General features: G+C 40.0%; 1 protein-coding gene and 1 long non-coding RNA gene across 10 annotated transcripts in view; one reads left to right on the top strand and one right to left on the bottom strand.

The window, feature by feature from the left end:
* The window catches only part of LOC122491615 (LIM domain containing preferred translocation partner in lipoma), a 679,043-nt gene that overhangs the window by 408,263 nt on the left and 251,863 nt on the right, over positions 1 to 18,917 (top strand). For 8 of the 9 annotated variants that reach the window (XM_043594610.1, XM_043594613.1, XM_043594611.1 and 5 more), the window contains one exon: positions 16,637 to 17,326. In XM_043594610.1, the coding sequence (XP_043450545.1) occupies positions 16,637 to 17,326 (690 nt within the window). Of the gene's footprint in view, positions 1 to 13,418; positions 13,544 to 16,636; positions 17,327 to 18,917 lie in introns of those variants that run through there. The other variant, XM_043594619.1, reaches the window with a different exon arrangement.
* On the bottom strand, positions 92 to 841 carry LOC122491617. Its single transcript, XR_006299393.1, has 2 exons — positions 644 to 841; positions 92 to 348 (listed from the first exon to the last, which is right to left on the bottom strand). It is a non-coding gene; the product is annotated as an uncharacterized LOC122491617 (long non-coding RNA).

The following is an 18,917-nucleotide window of genomic DNA, read 5'->3' as shown; positions in this document are numbered from 1 at the left end:
TTGGGAAATTGGGTCCCTGAGAATGTTTGTCCTTGAATTTCTTATTGTTTCATATTTTGTAATTCTAAAAACAAAAACAAACAACAACAACAACAGGATGAAATTACTCTTCATTTTACCATCGGAAGGAGGTTCTTCTGGAAGAAGAGATTGTCCAGAATGATTGACCTCTGTTAGCCATTTGCATCTCAGCTGATAAAGGGTATCAGAAGTGGTGTGGATACCTTGCTCTTGGCCTAGTCACCATCTCTTTGCTGTTTCATAGAGCTCAGTCACCAGGTACCAGGGCCAAAGTCATGGTGATCTCTCCCACAAGCCATGCTCAGATTTCCAGTTGGCGGTGGCTGTCTGGAAAAGAGGAAACATAAATTCTTGATTACTCCAAATTCTAGCCCATTTACTTCACTGCAGGATCTAAAATCGCAAATAGACTCTACCAGCAAAGCTTTCCAAAATATAAATGGGCAAAATAGCAAGGAATGATTTGGGGGACCATTCAAACTAGGACTGTCATTGCTCTTGTCATTGTTATTTTTGAGATGACTGTTCGCATTTTGCAAAACACTCTGCCCATTGCCTACCACCTCTGAGATTATAAACGATAATCTCAATAGTCGCCCAGAGAGAATGGGAAAGGAGCTACCTCCGCTCCGCGCTCCGGGAGGGAGTGACAAAGACTGATGGGCGAGCAACCTTTGCTTCCAGATTGCTCCTCTGTTGCCTCACCCTTTTCAGGCATCACCAGCTACCAGAAATGCATCTACTCCATGTGGTCATTGCAGGATTTATCTGGGCATTTGCTGAACCTGCTCGCAATTTATTTTTATTTCTTCCGATAGACGTGGATTTGGCACAGGAGAGTGGATTCTTTCTGGAACAGCAGATGTGCCTGGTACACTCGTTTGCTATAACCATTTGTGCTGTGGTTGAAAAAAAAAAACTTTTTTTTAAGAGTGCAGAATTGTTGAAGGAGGAGGGTTAAAAAACCAGAACCATTTTAGCGATTATGCAAAGTTAGGATGTGAGTAATTTTGCCGCAGTTAGTCATTATGTGCTTTCATAGCTTGTTTTACAAGGATAAAGGGATATGTACAGGTTTGGTGAATAGAGCCCTTATTTGTCCCTAATAGTCGCTTTTTATGAAAACATTTTCTACCCTTCCTCCTACTCTGTGGCGAAGTGCTCTCTCCTTAGAAATTATACCCTTCTGTGATTCAGCCCCTTTGTCCATCCACAATAAGTGGACAGTCTCCATTTCTGAGAACAAATGTGTCGGAAGAGAAACTTCATTTTCCGATACACTATATAATGTGAATGATGTACATCCAAAGCCCAGTGATATAGTGATCATTTAAAAACGAGCATGCTTTCTGCAAAAGGAAAGAAAAAAAATAAGCACGCATCGAGTGACTCTGCTATGAGCCTAATGTGCTGTGAATATGGTGTCTTTTTGATCTTTTATTTGAAATATTCAATAAGTCTTAGCAAATTTTGCTCACAGAGTTCCCTAAGGACTGTGACACAGCACCTATTCCTTTTTTACTTTGCTTTCGGTCACCCAGATTCCTTTGGAAATATGTGAACGAAGGTCTGTTTGTTTCCACTGTAGCAAATATAGCCACTTGCTCACACTGGTGGCTTCCCTTACTGAATTCCACTACTATTTTGGAAACTCCTGTATGAAAACACAGCAACCCAGCTTGTCCCCATTGAGCCTTGTCGGTGATTTCCATGCGATGCGGCCGGGTGTCTATACGCTGGGGTTCACTTTTCTTGGAAAACAAAACTGGGTCTGTTGCCTTTTTATAGGCTTATTTATTACTAAGTCTGGTCATTCTGGTGTGATGTCAGGAACACTGGTGTTACAGCCTGGAAAACTGGGTTCTAATTCTGACCCTTTCAAGGCCTCGTCACTCTGGGTGAATCTTTCCTAAGCCTTGTTCCCTTGAGGAGAAGGTAGAAATTTGCAACCTTCAAATTCCTTCAAGCTGTAATACTCCATGATTCTGTAAAGCATAGTGGATAATAATGCGTAAATAAATCAACCTTATTTCTTCTTTCTCAAATATTTCTTTGTGCTTACATCTGCCCCAGATAACTCTTTTCAGACTGTGTCTCAAAAGTGGTCACATTTTAAATTCTACCACTAACATGCAAATTTTAGCAATGAGAAACCCCTACAGGACTTGAGGGTTTCCTGAGAGAAGAGATCCTGCCCTTATATTCATCTTTTTGTCCTTAATGGCTTCTGAGAAGCACTAATAGGCTGGAATCGTTGGGTCTATTATAGTAGTTGATTATAACCGAACACTACTAAATCATGCTCACCACATTTCCTGTTACCTATAGCTAACAATCCTAAAACATATAAACTAAGAATATCTTTTAAAGTTTATTTATTTATTTTTAGAGAAAGAGGGAGCACGGGGGAGAGGCAGAGAGAGAGGAAGGGAGAATCCGAAGCAGGCTCCACACCCACAGTGCAGAGCCCGATGCAGGATTAGAGCTCACAAACTTTGATATCACGACTTGAGCCTAAATCAAGAGTCAGATACTTAACCAACTGAACCACCAGGTGCCCCCAAATATTTTTTTAGTTACATTGAATTCCACAACCCTCCATCATACTTAAATAACTATGGTGTAGCTTTTCATCTGAGTAAAGCTTTTTACTTTACAAAACTGGCAGGGGATGAAAAAAGAGTGGGACGGTTATAATTTAACCAACTACTGCCATTATTGTCTCATTTTATTAAATATATCTTACTCTTTTACAGCATTTGTCCATAGTGCACTACGGAAATAACTTTCATTTACTGAACAGACACTTATGGAGCATCGGCTTGTTAGATGCTAAAGGCATTGTGTTGAATGAGAGTGACAGGTTCTCACCTGTAGGATGCTTGGGGAGACGAGAAGGTTACGGAAGGAATTGGAAACAATGGACAAGGGTTATCATTTGAGAAGTTCAATCTGTTAAAGGGACATGAGTGATAGACAACTTCACCTAGACTTAGAGGCTCAAGACTGCCTCTTCCAAAGAAGTGCCATTCATTTAAAACCTGAAAGATGAATACTCATTAAGAGTTGAGAAGTGGAAAAAAAAATTTAAAAAGGGGCGCCTGGGTGGCTCAGTCGGTTAAGTGGTCGACTTCGGCTCAGGTCATGATCTCGCGGTTTGTGAGTTCAAGCCCCGCGTCGGGCTCTGTGCTGACAGCTCAGAGCCTGGAGCCTGCTTCAGATTCTGTGTCTCCCTCTCTCTGACCCTCCCCCGTTCATGCTCTGTCTCCCTCTGTCTCAAAAATAAATAAACTTTAAAAAAAAAAGAGTTGAGAAGTGGGAGCTAGTGGAAAATGTTCAGGGTAGGTATCCACAGGATAGCTGGAGCGTCCAGTCCCAGGGGAGGGAAGGGAGGAGACAAGGAAGCTAAGTAGTGGCTCTTTCAGGAAGGAATTTGAACTTCCTTCTAAGAGCAGTGGGAACCTTCAAGAGATTTCAATAAAGAAAGGGGATGATCTTATTTGGATTTTTGAAATATTCTGGTTGCAGCATAGAGGATGTACTACAGGACGATAATAGGTCAGTTTAAAAAAAAATTCAGGGGTGCCTGGGTGGCTCAGTCACTTAAGCATAGGACTCTTGATTTAGGCTCAGGTCATGATCTCCCAGTTTGTGAGTTCGAGCCCCAGGTCAGGCTCTGTGCTGGCATTGCAGACTCTCTCTCTCTGCCCCTCCCACATGCTCTCTCTCTTTCAAAAATAAATAAACTTTAAAAAAATAAAAATAAATTTATATATAAGCATATGTGCCCATGTATTCGGTATATAAATTGCAGTGAATTAGGGCAGCAATGATAGTGGACTGAACTAGGGTAGTGAGAACTGGAAAGGGTACAGGTAATTAGGAGTTAGAACCAAAAACCTTTGCTATACCAAGGAGAGAAAGAATTGCACGGCTGTATTTGTAACATCCAATCACATGACTATGCATCTTAAAGATAACCTACTAACCTTAGCATAGTACTGATTTACAAATTTTCTGTCAATATACATATGCAGTATACATATGCTTTTATTTTTTTTATTAAAAATTTTTTTAATGTTTATTTATTTTTGAGAGAGAGAAAGAGAGAGAGAGAGAGAGAGACAGTGCAAGAAGGGGAGGGGCCAAGAGAGAGGGAGATACAGAATCGGAAGCAGGCTCCAGGCTCTGCAGAGCCTGACATCGGGCTCAAACTCATGAACTGGGAGATCATAACCCTCTGAGCTCAAGTCAGAAGCTTAACCAACCGAGCCACCCAGGTGCCCCACATAGGCTTTTCCTTATAGACTTATTTGAATATGTGTTCCTTGCTTGCCAGCTGCTAACATCCCATCGGATCCGTGCACCATGATTTCTTCAACCACCCTCTAATAGTTTGTAAATAAGCAATTAAACATAAGTTACGGGCATTTTAATGGCTCTTGATTGCCGGTTTACCCACCAAAAGAATTATTCCAACTTCCAGTGCTACTGGCCATGTAAAAATACACCTGTGCTGTCATACTGTCACTGAGACCGTGTTTTGTTGTTTCTGGGCTAATTAGTTCACCACTTGGTACTTTTCACCTGACCCCTGGCCTGATTGGACAAAAGTGCACAGGCCCTTGAAGGGGATGATTCCGTGTATGAGATCATTTGCTATTGAAATAGGCTCTCCTGTCACTTTGTTCCTAGATTATTGAACACGCTCGGATTGAATTAACCCTCATCACAATGGCATTTTATCCAGGGCCAGCCACATGCATGCTAGGGACTAAGTGTACCGTACTGTATGGGTATTACATAAACCGCAGCCTCAAAGACCTCTCAAGTTCAAAAGTGATGACATACCACATCTTATTTGACAGCTATTTGCGGGGCGGGGGAGGGGTGGGTGGGGGTTACCCTCCTTGAAATGCTGGCTTTCTTGGTGTTAATATGATGACATGATAGTTTTATGACATGAGTGCAGGGCCTCCGTGGGGTCACCGCTTCCCCGTGTGATAGTTAGGAACTCAGAAATGACGGTTCCCAAGGCGGTATCTTCATGCTGCCAATGGACTTGATTTTATTTCCGGGAAAACAAGCTGACCTGCCAGCATTGGTGTCTTCAGTAGTCTGGGGAGCCACTTGTCCTCAAAGTCACTTATACCCAGTCAGAAGTGTGGTAAGAATTAATTACACGGAAAAGCTTCTAAGGCAAAAACTACTCTGGAGTGCACACCTGACCCAAACTAAAGCTGCTGTGTCTGAAGCACCTCTGAAGCTCTTAAGAGTAGCCCCTCTCTAGCTGTAGTTCATGTCTGTGGAACGCTGCACTGTGAAGTGAACAAGTTTGATATGAAGCACAGAAGGAAGAGATTTATTTCTGCTTCTCTCTGACAGGAACTCTTTGCGAGAGTTGTAAGGCGCGCGCGCGCGTGCGTGTGTGCGTGCGTGTGTGTGTGTGTGTGTGTGCGTGTGTGTGTGTGTGTGTGTGTGGTTTAGGTGCACAACAGCTGAGGATTAGTGTATTAGTCATGTCTCTGTATCGGCAGTAATGTTTTGAACTCAGTGACACTAATTAAAATCCTGCTATTTTAATTCCAAAAGTAATCTTTTGAGATCATTTTAACCATTCACCAGTTCTCAGCTACCATTTATGAGGTATCTTTTTTATTTAATGTGGAAAATACAGAAAAACTATGAAGATGGAAACACAAGTTTCTGTTAATTGCATCTGCTAATGTAATTTTTCACCTCTTAAGAATATTTATAAACCATTTGCAATGTTCTTCGATGTTCCTTTTTCTTCTTTATGCACACACACTCACACATGCAAGTTGGGACACTAGGATAGTTTTTGGTGTGTCAGTTTCTTTAAAAAATGTATATTTTTCATATGTAGTATTTAATACACACACATATACTCTGATTTAAAAAAAAAAGTAATATGTGGTTGTGTTAGGCACTTTGGAAAATAGAAAAAAGTATACAGAACACCAAACATCACCTCCTTAAAATATCCACTGTTACCATTTTGAGACTAGATCTTTCTAGCCATGTAAGTAAGTATGCATGTGTGAGAGTTCTAGATAGATGCAAATATGGATTAACAGATACAAAACATCACCAAACCTGATTTTTTAAATGTATAAGGTTATTGACTTTTTATTGTTATTCCTTTCTTGTTCTTTTTCTCTTTTACTTTTATGGTAAAGTATATGACAAAACCCGCCACCTTATCCATTTCTAAGAATGCATTGAGTACATTAACATTGTTGTGCAACCATTACCACCATCCATCTCCAGAACTTGTTTTATCTTCCCAGACTGAGACTCTATACCCATTAGCTAATTAGTCCCCATTCCTCCCTCCCCCCTCCCTTCTGGGTGACCACATTGTACTTTCTGTCTTTGTGAATTTGACGACTCTAGACACCGGAGGTCATTGGAATCCTATAGTACGTGTCCTTTGGTAACTGGCGTATTTCATCCCAGCACCGTGTTTTAAGGTTGATTCCTGTGTCAGAATTGCTTTCTCATTTTAGCCTGAGTAACATAATACTGTATGGGTAGACCACATTTGGTTTATGTACTGACCTGTCAGGGACACGTGGGTTGCTGCCACATTTTAGCTGTTGCGAACGATGCTGCTATGAACAACGAGTATGCAGATACTCATGAGAGTCCCTGCTCTCAGTTCGTTGTGGGGTGTATGCCAGGAGTGGGATTGGTGGATTGCTGATAATGTTAAATGTTTTTAAACATTTAATGGTATAGTTTTTAATTGCGGAATAGTTTTCCATTATATGAATGCACCATCATTGATTTCACCGGCTCCCATGTATCGATTATTTAAATTGCTTATAACCTTATAACCTTTCGTTTTTATATATTATATGACCATGACCATTTTTAGAAACCAAACAGTTATGCTATCTTGTGGTAATTTCCTTAGGTTAAATTCCTAGAAACGAAAGGTATGGACTTTATTAGGACTTACGATAACATATCACCAAGTTCACCCAGACACATATTGCTCATGAAGGGTTTATAGAACCCAACAAACACCGCATTGCTCCCTAAGTCTAACTCACAAAAACATTGTCCTTTGAAGATAATTGGGGTGACCCCTTTGCATTATTTCTATCCCCCAACTCCACGTATGCCTCACTATTCTGCTTTAACAACACTACCTAAGAAGGTAGTTGTGAATTCTGGATTCACCAAAAAATCATGTGGCCCTCCTTTAATTTATAGATTGCAATCTCTGGGTGGATATAAGATAATAATTATTAATTAGAAAGGCCTAATGAAATATAACTTGTATTAAAAAGCCCCCAATGGTCCTGCTGTGTAGCCAGATTTGAGAAGTACTTCTCTTAATGTACAGTATTATGATCATGTATTCTACTCTTGTTCTGCTAGGTTGTTTTCTAGCTCATGGGGTCATCTATCAAGTGGATAATATGGCCTGAATGAGTGAGAAATGGATCTGCTCTAGGTACTAATCCTGAATTCTCTGGCACCTGGCTGGTTCAGTTGGTAGAGAATGTGATTCTTGTCATGAATTCAAGACCCACGATGGGCATAGAACTTATTTAAAAATCAATCAATCAAAATAACAGTAGCAAATATGAGAATGCATGGCATTATAACTGACATAGGTGATCTGTGTTTGCATTTTTTTCTCACTGTACAAACTTAGAAGCCAAGTCTAGTATTCATTTATCCAGCCGTTATTTATTAAGTACCTTCCTGGTGTGAATCCTTAGTGATGAGATCAGGCTCTTATTGGCCATTAAAACTAATTTTAAACATTCAGAATTTACTCTTGGAATCGCTGGATTTTGAATGTCATTATATCTTTTGTAGAGAAATAGTATTAGAGGAACAAGTGGGTGGGCTCCCGTCAACCCTGAGCATCATCCAGTGAAGCTCATCTTTTGTCTGGGTTAAAGAGTTTTATTTCAAGAAAAAGATGCACTCCTCATTTAAAACGAAAAGAGAAAAATAACAGCAGTCTTAAGTCTTCTTCTTTGTTCAGATGAGAAGTCAATCTAGAGAAGTAATGTTCCTTTTTCATTGTTACCCAACTACACAGTGGTGAAGCCGGAAGTTTTTGTCCCCTGAATTCCAACATGGGACCCTTCAATTTCATTCATCATGGTATTTCTATTTGCCAGCGTCCTTAAGTTAGAATGGGAGTTGAAAATGCACCTCATGTGCCACATTTGTCCTGCAGAAATCCTTCCTGTGGCTTTTCAGTGTTTGCAAAGAAAAATGACCGTAAAGTCAGAAGAGAAACATTGGATCCATATTTCACAGGGCAGCAATTAGCTGGCACGGTGTAGCAGCAGGCGTTTAGACAGAGTATGGACTCTCCAATTTAACACAGTCTACCTCTTTCTGTTTTCTCCCAGATCCCAGCCCTGAGTATCTGTTGTCTCCTTTACTCTGTTATTTTTCTTCTAGGAGAGAAATGTGTCTGTTCCCACATCTAGATCTCATGACTCTTAAATTTGGGAAAACCATAGATAGAGTGGGAAGGCCTCTTTTTTTTTTTTTCTTTTTTTGTTTGCTTTTTCCACATGTGGTCTAGTTCACTCTTACTTTGCTGGAGAGAAACAAACCGGTTTTTAAAACCCAAAACGAGGGAGCCTGGCTACCTGGGTTTGAATCCCACATCCGCCACCTGCTAGGTGTGTGTATAACCTTGGCAGTTACTTAATTTCTCTGTGTTTCAGTATCTTCATCTCGAAAATAGGGATAATAATAGTTTCTGTCTCAAGGGTGCCTGTGAGGATTAAGTATAAGCAGTGTTCAAACTGTTTACACAAAGGACAGGTAACATTAAGTGTTTGCCATTTTTACGCATTTTTTAATATCAATGAATATTTGAATTTGTTTTCCTGCCACGAGGATGTACAAAGTTGACAACCATAAAGGAAAATACTTCATCAAGTCTTGTTCCCATAACTGTACATAAGTGTCATGAAAGTAAAATTGAAGTTGAAACGCTCAGAATCCTTTCTGACAAATCAACCATATCCCGTTCCATGGTTTATCTGTTCTTTGTCCATATGGAAATAACATTTCCTACAGCTTCAACTGTATTGCGTATATGATTGATTTCACATTCTGTGTTTGTCATTTAGCATTTATATTTTCATTTGCCATCGTTGGCGTTTTTCCATGTCACTGTACTAGCTGGAATCAAAATGTATGAAGGGGCTCTGAGTTTTATACAATTGCTTTTATGTAGGACTTTCGCTTTTGTATACATTCCCCTTCTCTTACCTTAGAAAATTTTCTTTATTAATAGAAAACCTATTACTTACCGCTCCCCTGTTTTGTCCAAAAAATCTAATTAAGAATTCTCTGAGTGCAATGACTCTGACTTCCTTTGTCTGTTTGTGGTTTTAGCAACTAGCTCAGTAACCAACACACAGCAGAATTTCAATTTTTTTAATTGAATAAATAACTTTGATTAATTAAATTTCTAGAGATTGGGGCATTGTGATTACTTGGTATTTCAAGTGCATTTCGTTGCGGTACATGTTGTTAAAGATTATTCTAATATGCATTCGTCTCTTTTCTTTTGCAGTAATTTTATTTAAAATTTGGCCCTTAACTATATCTGTAAGAGATTAGAGCCAGCATCCAGTAGAATTTGCATATACAATATAACCATCAAAATGAAAGTAAGCATTTTGACGCTTCTTTGAAAGATAGTAGTATTAATCAATTCAAAAAGTAAAGCCATTGAACTATTTAGAGAAAGGGAAAAACTAATGAGATTACTGTAATTAAGCATGCATTAAATGCATGACAGCGTTTCTTGATTGTCAAGTAGTAAGAGAAACGAGGTAGCTCGTATTTTGCACGTTGGGTTATAATCTGACAAGGAAATGAATTCTTCTTGGAGTCCAAATTCATTCAGTCATTCATTTATTCAAATGTTTGTCAAATGCCCACTATTGGCTATGATATGCAAAAGCCACTGGGGAAGCAGTAGTGAGTACAAGGGTAGAGTCCCTGACACCGTGAAGACAGACACGTGCAAGTGTGATATGGTTAGGAGAGCAGTAATCAGTGCTCACTCTGCCGGAGGATTCAGCAGAGCTCACCAAGGAACCACACTCAGGGTGACACTTAAGGGTCCTGAGGAATTAGCTCCTTAGAATTCACATGGTGATGGCACCTGAGAGCCTGGCACACTGGCTGTGAGAAAAAGTCAGTGTCAGAGATTGATAGAGTGTGTACCTTTCAGGGAGAGGGAGAAGAGCTAGCGTGCAAAACAATCCCCTAAGCGTTGAAAACTTTTAAGCAGGAAAGTAATGTGATGAAGTCTGTGTTTGAGAGGAAGCGCTCCGTCTACAGAATAAGGATTCCTTGAAGAGGGAAAAAGAGTACACCCTGGGATACCAGTCTGGATTCCTGTTGGAGAATTCACAGTGACGGGTGGTGGTATCTTGGAATAGAGTCACCACAGCAGAGGAAATGAGGAAATGTGGAAAGATTTGAGAGTTGCAGAACTCCTTGCTTAGGAAATAGAATCGACAGGATTTAGTACTTGAATGGGATGTGAGGAAGAGGCTCAAGAATGACTCCTAGTGTTCTCATTTGAGCAACACCTGTGTGGATGAGAAAACCAGACGGGAATAGAAGGGCAGATTCAAGGAAGATGATGAGACAGTTTTTCACATGTTGAGCCTGAAAGGCATTTGAGACGTCCAAGCAGACACATAAAATAAACAGCTGAATATCTGGGCCTGGTATTCAGAATGCTGGTGAATTCTGGAGATAGAAACTCAAGAGAATCTTCATAACGCGGAAGGTATTTTAAGTTGTGTATATGGTCCTGGAAAGAGTTAATAGAAAAAGAGGGAGAGAAGAGAGGAGGGCCTGTGTCAGATAAAGAGGGTCATTATTCAGGGGCCATTGGGCAATATGGTGACGACTGGTCATCATTAGGAATTTTAAAGAAAGATTAGTGAAGTGCTTCTAACAGATCCCTAGAAAGAGCCTGAATCCCTGCTGTCACTGTTGAGCAGACATTAGTTCTTCGCTGCCTGTTCCTGGATTCTCTATTATGAAAGACAAATCTCTGTCTGTTTGAGATCATGATAATTTGGCTTTCTAGAGCTTACAGCTTGACTTCTTTCCAACTTAAAAAACATGCAAGTCGATTATTAAAACACCAGAAGGTAACTGTTTTAATGGGGACTATGTACAAAGTTCATGGGGAATATAACTGAAGGACCACAGAAAGAACGTCCAAATCATTACAGGGGAGTCTAGAATGACAGTACAGAAGACACATCATTTGATCTGAGACTTGCAGAATAAGTAGGCAACTGCCCAGATGGCTATGTTTGAGCAGCAGGGGAGCAGCGCGGTAGAGATTGGATAGAACAGATCAGAGACTGTAGAAGGAGGTCCTGGCTGACGGATCTGAGTGCAGACATAACTGTGTGATCTATTCCAGTCTCTGCATAAGCCTCAAATTGCTGAAGTGTGTGATGTGAGTGATGGTAGAAAAAAGGAGGCAGCTGGCCAGGGAGGCAGGGGCTAGACTGGAAATTCTTTTAAAGTATATTAAAAACAAACAAACAAACAAAGAGCACAACATAATAAAACAAGCTCAACACAAAGCAGGGCCATTGGCAGATTGCGATCAGCAGAGAACCAGGCTCAGAGGGTCACGTTAGAGAGATGACTGTGGCGTTATTGAGGGAGGGGAGTGAGAAAGAAGTGAAGTTCGCTGATGGCAAGGAACAGCTCAGGGAAGTGGCGATGAGGGCAAACAGCAGCGGAAGGAAAACGAGACTGGAGTTAAATGTAAGGATATAAGAAAGAAACGGAGGATGCATAGAAGACATAGTGGTAAATTGGAGCGGGGGAGTGTGTGTGTGCTCCTGTGAGTGTGGTCAGGGAGCGGGTGGGAGGGGCAGGAGAGATTGAGGAGTGGCCGGACCTTATCCTGACCTGGCCACAGAGGAAGTTGAGGACATGCCCCATGGGGTGAGAACGAGGGGTGCTCTTGGTACCCCTTGTCTGTTGTTGTCCCATGGCCACGACCAGTTCTTCCTGGTAATGGAGTATCTATCCACCAGTTGTTGATTATATAGTAGCCCCTCTACCAGACTATAAGCTCCTGGCAGACGGGGGGACATGTGCTGTTCATCCCAGGATGTTGCCCTTCTCCCATTAACCTCACAGAGCTTTACATGATCATTACAAAATAATTAATGGAAAAATAACCACATAAAAAGACTTACAGAGATTCAAGTCATATAATATATATATTACAAATATATATTATATATTATATATATACATGTATATGTAATATATATGTATATCTTATATATATATTCCTGTAATTTTAAAATGTGCTTGATTTTCAAAATAAAAATGTTAAATCATGATAAAACTTTAAGAATTTCTGCAAAAACAAAAAAGAAATGATATGCCAAAAATAAATACTCGGAAGTGCCAACTAATTCAGTGAGTAGAAAAGATTCACTATGTATTTAATTGAAAATGTGGGCCAGGAAAATGTTGCCATAGCTTTCTTTAACTATGAAGAACATAAATAAATACGCTTTAAAATGATTCCTGTTCTTTACCCCTTCCACCTCCAGTGAGGTAAAGAGTGTAAAATTGCAAAGGGAAAAATATAGCTAAATGTGCTATTTTCACTCCCGTAGTTACGATATAGAAAATAGTCAGAAGCATGCCGGCACATACACAGCAGAATTCATAATAAAGTTGTGGGAAACCTTCTCATCCCCCAAAGAGAGTTCCACTGGTGAGATATTTCCTAGAAGAAAACAATGACTTCTGAAACTGTGACCTGATGCCTTCCTTCAAAGACTTTACGGAGGTTTAAAGTGTGTGTGTGTGTGTGTGTGTGTGTGTTCACCAAAAAAAGAAAAAGAGGAATTTTGTTGGAAAATGTTGCTTCTCAGGAGTTAGGTCTATATTAATTCTTTTTTATTCTTACTTTATCATTGCGATTGGCTTTCATTTCCAAAATCTGTGATTTCTGCAGGATCTGCTCTGGGGACAGACTTCTCTACAGCTGCAGCACAGAGTACGCCTGTCATTAGCCCAGTTGCTCAGTCACTGTCTCCATTTATAGTTGGGTTTGTAAAGTGTTCAAAATAGGAACTCTGGGTTTCTGCTGATCTTGAGTCATCAAAGAAAAGAAAAGCTTTATTCCTTCTTACATTCAATTCCATCTATGCTGACATTTTTTTTAAGACTGACATGGTTGACTGGGAAAAAAACTGACCTTACCTATTTTTTTTTTTAGGTTCAAACTGACTCTCCCATGCTTTTTACTACAGAATGTCAGGATCTTAATTAACTGTGTGTGTATTTAGGAATTTCTTCAGGATGTATCTCTTAATACATTGCTTACTAAGGAAATGGAATTTCTTTCTCTTGAGTACTGTTGGAGCCATCTTCATAAAGAAGGGAAAAGCTACTCTGCCAAGACAAGATTACTAAGGTTGCTTCAATTACAAAAGTAAATGGCAAGTTTGTCCTCTGAGAGGCTAGTATCAGATAAGGGGGAAAAAAAAGATAACTGTATTTAACAGCCTCTGGTAACTTAAAGAACTAAATCTAGAATTATGAGTTCTTTAGGGAAGGAGACAAATATAAATTGAGACCAATAAAATGTGGGAAAGAGAGCTGTAACTGTCAGAATCCCAACAAAAATGATAACACGCTGATTTATAAATGCATCGTGTACACAGGCATTTGGGTATAGAGAAGTGTTTAGGGACAGAGCGATCATCTGGAGCCAGCAGAGTCAGAGCTTTCATGTGCTCTAGGATCAAAGGGACCAAGGGAAGAAGGGTTATTTGGATCCAGAAGTAGAGAGTGTTGTAGACGAGAGATGCTAGAGAGGACCTATGGCCTCCTTGGCTCACATCTGGGAACTTCACAGGTAGGTTGAAAGAAGAAATGTAGCCCAAGAGTCTGTCACTTTCATTGGGATGCTGTTGCCATCTTGGGTTTGACAGTGATGTGTTTTGCTTTCTGCCCATGCAATGATGATAACATCCCCTAGTCACTGTGACAATAAGATTATCCCCACTCATTACCAAATGTCCCTGATCAAGAGGTGATTTTCTCTCCATTGAGAATTACTGTATGTCAACCAAGTATCTCTGGGAGTGTTTTAATCTTTATCTCTGGATCAGTGTAGATCATCAGAAAGCTATATATATCTGAGTTGGATAGACTTGCATCTTATGGTGGGGGCAAGATAGCTGTACCATCTACAGCCCCACATCCACCAACCAGGCAGGAAAGAAGAAACTGGCAAGGTAGGTAGGGGTGATGCTTCTATCAGGAGAATTTTTGTTTTCCCTAAAATGTTTAGCATATATCTCATTGGCCAGAACTGTGTCCCGTGGCAACGTTCTATCTCTGGTTGTAGTCTAGAGAAGTATTTTATTTTATTTATTTTTTTATTTTTTTTTCAATGTTTATTTATTTTTGGGACAGAGAGAGACAGAGCATGAACGGGGGAGGGGCAGAGAGAGAGGGAGACACAGAATCGGAAACAGGCTCCAGGCTCTGAGCCATCAGCCCAGAGCCCGACGCGGGGCTCGAACTCACGGACCGCGAGATCGTGACCTGGCTGAAGTCGGACGCCCAACCGACTGCGCCACCCAGGCGCCCCTAGAGAAGTATTTTAAGTGAGGACATTGTCACCCTAAATAAAATAGAAATTCTTCGAGTAGTGAAGAAGGGGAGTAGGTATGAAGAAGCAGTTAGCGTCATCTTTCCCACAGCTATATATCTCTAGTGACTTGGTGTGGGTAAATGACATTAGAGTAACATAAGGCCTCACATCCCCTCTTCCTAAGAATATGTGAATTCTCTTGGAAATTAATAAACAGCAAAATCAGGGTGTGGTCATTCATTTGTTGTATCAACAAATCTAATCATAGTAACTCAGAGCAAAATTAAAACATTCTGTCATTGACATATTTCCAGATCCATAATAGACTAATGCCTAAGGACAGATGTTTGAATCTCCAAGCTTTCTCTGAGCCTTTACTTATCCCCAGCCTAACCAAGACTTCTCATAGTTTGGCAGTGAGATCTTCCAATCTTTGTGTCCTTAAACATTCTTAAGATATTCAGTAAGTATTTCTGAATTGAATGAATGAATGCAATGGAAATCAGGAAGTTAGAAAAGGAGGAAGAGTCTACATTTGGGTTATCTTTGGTAAATCACTCTTTGATAGGAATCTTTGTTCTAAAATTTAGCATCTTTTTGGTTCTTCTGGGAGTGTTTGTTTCTTTCAACACCCCTCTTTGATTTACTTGTTTTTTTCGTACCCTTGCCCAGTCCTCCTGTTCTTTCTCTAGTACCTCCTTTTTGCTGTATGTTGACTATATCTTTGGTAATCTGATCTGATTGAGATAGCATTGTTTAGCTTAGTTTATTATTGCCAGTGCTTTCAGTATTATATATATGTATATATTATATATAATATATATATTATATATACATGTATGTATATATAATATATAAAATATATTTTATATATATTATATATTATTTATATATTATATATTATATATTATTTATATATTATATATTATATATATTATATATATTATATATATTATATATATTATATATGTATATATATTATATATATTAACAAATCCAATGTCAAGAAGTTGCTATTTTTTTTCCGCCTGTGTTTTCTTCTAAGAGTTTTAAGTTTTAAGCTCTTACATTTAGAGCTAAAAACTTGGGTTACTTTTTATATATGGTGTAAGTAAGGGTCCAACTTCATTCTTCTACCTGTGGATATCCAGTTTTCCTCACCGGTTGTTGAAAAGTGTGTCTTTTCTCAAACCAATGGTCTTGGAACTCTCATCAGAAATTAATTGTGTATGTATGCAAGAGTTTATTTCTGGACTCTCTATACTATTCTGTTGGTCTATATGTCTGTCTTTATGCTACTATCATACCATGCAGATTATGGTAACTTTGTACTAAGTTTTGAAATTGCACAGTGTGAGACCTACAATTTTGTTCTTTTTTTTTTTTTTCAAGATTGTTTGGCTATCCAGATCTCTTGAGATTTGATATGAATTTCAGGCTGAACTTTTTCCATTTTTGTAAAAAAAAATTGCCATTGAAATTTGGATAGGGATTGGATTGAATCTATAGATTGCTCTGAGTAGTATTAACATCTTTACAATATTAAGTCTTCCAATCCATGGACACAGGATGTCTTATATATTATTTATGCCTTCAATTTTTTTTCAGCAGCAGCATTTGTACGTTTTAGTGTATGTAAGTCTTTTGCCCTTTTTGGTTAAGTTTATTCTTAAGTATTTTTGTTTCCTTTTGATGTAATTGTAAATGGAATCATTAATTTTTTTTCCAGATTGTTCATAACTAGTACACAAAAGTGCACATGATTTTTGTGTTGGTTTGTGAATTCTTAGAAGGGAGGAGCCATATAAGAGTTGATACAAAATAAGAATAGTAGTTACTAATATTTGTTCCTTTATGTGTTTTCATTTTTCACTGGCAGTAATCTTTATCTTTTTTATTTTTTTTTTCTCTTTCCCCCTTTAGGGCTCTACTAGTTCGACTGCCTCTCCTCCAGTCTCTACCCCTGTCACAGGACATAAAAGAATGGTAATACCAAACCAACCCCCTCTAACGGCAACCAAAAAGTCTACATTGAAACCACAGCCTGCACCCCAGGCAGGACCCATCCCTGTGGCACCAATTGGAACACTAAAACCCCAGCCTCAACCAGTCCCCGCCTCCTATGCTACGGCGTCCACCCCTTCAAGGCCTGCCTTCAACGTGCAGGTGAAGTCAGCCCAGCCCAGCTCTCATTACATGGCTGCTCCTTCATCAGGACAATTTTATGGCGCAGGCCCAGGACCCCAGGGCTATAACACTCAACCAGTTTCTATCTCTGGGCAGTGCCCACCTCCTTCAACACGGGGGGGCATGGACTATGCATATATTCCACCACCAGGACTTCAACCGGAGCCTGGGTATGGGTATGCCCCCAACCAAGGACGCTATTATGAAGCCTATTGCCCATCAGGGCCTGGCTATGGGGGCAAAAATGACTCTGATCCAGCTTACGGTCAACAAGGGCATCCAAATACGTGGAAGCGGGAACAAGGGTATACTCCTTCTGGAACAGGAAACCAGAACCCAGCCGGGATGTATCCAGTTACTGGGCCCAAGAAGACCTATATCACAGATCCTGTTTCAGTGCCCTGTGCACCGCCACTGCAACAAAAGGTAGGGGTCTCATTAACATAGTGATGGGGCTGAAGGAGTGTGTATCTTGGCCTGACTTCCCCAGAAAGCACACCCTAAGGCAAAAGTGTATGTGCTCCTTTTATGTCATTAGAAAGTACAGTCCCAGGTGAGCGTGAGTGAAGCAGGAAAAGGCAGAGATCCTACGTGTGGGATCATATGGCTACTGTTTAATATCCAGTACAGCCAGTTGTTCAATCTTGAAGGATCATCTTGCAAAAGACCGTATGAGCAGATCAGGACAATCTGTTCAGGGAGAGGATGGGAAAATAGTTTATCTTCCAGCTCTTGTCTCCTGTTGGTCAAAGCGTCCCTCTGTGGGTCAGAAACTTCCTCACGCTTAGCTGTTGCATGTGCTTGGACTCTAAATAGATATGCAGCATCTTGTACCTTAGTGGGGACAGGAGGTCCCCATATTTGTAGGTAAGAGATGTACAGGGCCACATGAGGCTCATGTAAAGACGCTCAGAACCCAAGCAAAGTTGGCACTCTGGGTTCTGCTTAGGGCCGAACAAACCTAGGGCTGCTGAGATAGAACAAGTGGCCAAGGGCCCCTTGGTAGGTGAGGTAAAGGGGGCTGCAGTATTATGGAACTTGTTTATTACCTCTTATTTATCCTCATTACTGATCCTCCAGGAAGAATCTTAGTCTGTGGGCCTTAACTGTGTTCAGAAACTTTTAAAAATCCTTTATGACAGTTATCTTTTTTTTTGGTTTGATTTAATTGCAAGCATATATGCTTTTAAGTCAATGCATTGTTACTTCCTGTGAATAGTTAAGACACAATACTACACATACCTCTTCACCTACAACTTGGACTTTCCATGAGTACTAGAACCAACATGATGATGTTTCTTCCCACCCTGACAAGAGGATCCAAGGAGAATTACTTGCAAGGGAGGCAATGGAGAAACCAAGCTAATCTCCAGTTATTGGTTGGAACTGAGCCCACCCTTTTGGTTAGAGCTGTGAGAAGTCAGAAACTGGAGAGCCCTTGGGGCACCTGGGTGGCTCAGTCAATTAAGTGTCTGACTCTTGATTTCGCCTCTGGTCATGATCTCACAGTTTGTGGGATCGAAACCCTTGTAGGGCTCTGTGCTGACAATGCAAGATTCTTTCTCTGCCTCTCTCTCTCTCTCTCAAAATAAATAAATAAACATTAAAAAAAAAAGAAACTGTAGAGCCCTTGATTAGCTACACGTTGAATTGTAATTGTTGAGATGGATTATAGAAGTGTGTGTGTGTGTGTGTGTGCACATGTGTGTATCTGTGTGTGTGTAATCCTTTACCCATTCAAGATTGTCAGTTTCCAGATATACCTGTTCACATTTTCACCATTATGACAAAAATCTGTCAGATCCTTACTCTCTCGGTAAGATGTTTACTAAACCCTGATTCTCACATGAAAACATCTGCTCTATTAATGGTGCTCCAAAAGAATTTTAGGTTCTTTAGAGGAAAAGAACCCTTCCCAGGGGGGCCTGTGAGTATCTGGAGGCACCCGGTAACCTTATGAATGCTCATTACACAAAAGTGGACCAGCCATGGTCATTCTGCAACATAAAGATTCCAA

Source organism: Prionailurus bengalensis, chromosome C2 (genome assembly GCF_016509475.1).
Source record: "Prionailurus bengalensis isolate Pbe53 chromosome C2, Fcat_Pben_1.1_paternal_pri, whole genome shotgun sequence".
NCBI lineage: Eukaryota > Metazoa > Chordata > Mammalia > Carnivora > Felidae > Prionailurus > Prionailurus bengalensis.
Note: the sequence above shows the minus strand (reverse complement) of the source record. Positions and strands in the feature narration are given on the sequence as shown.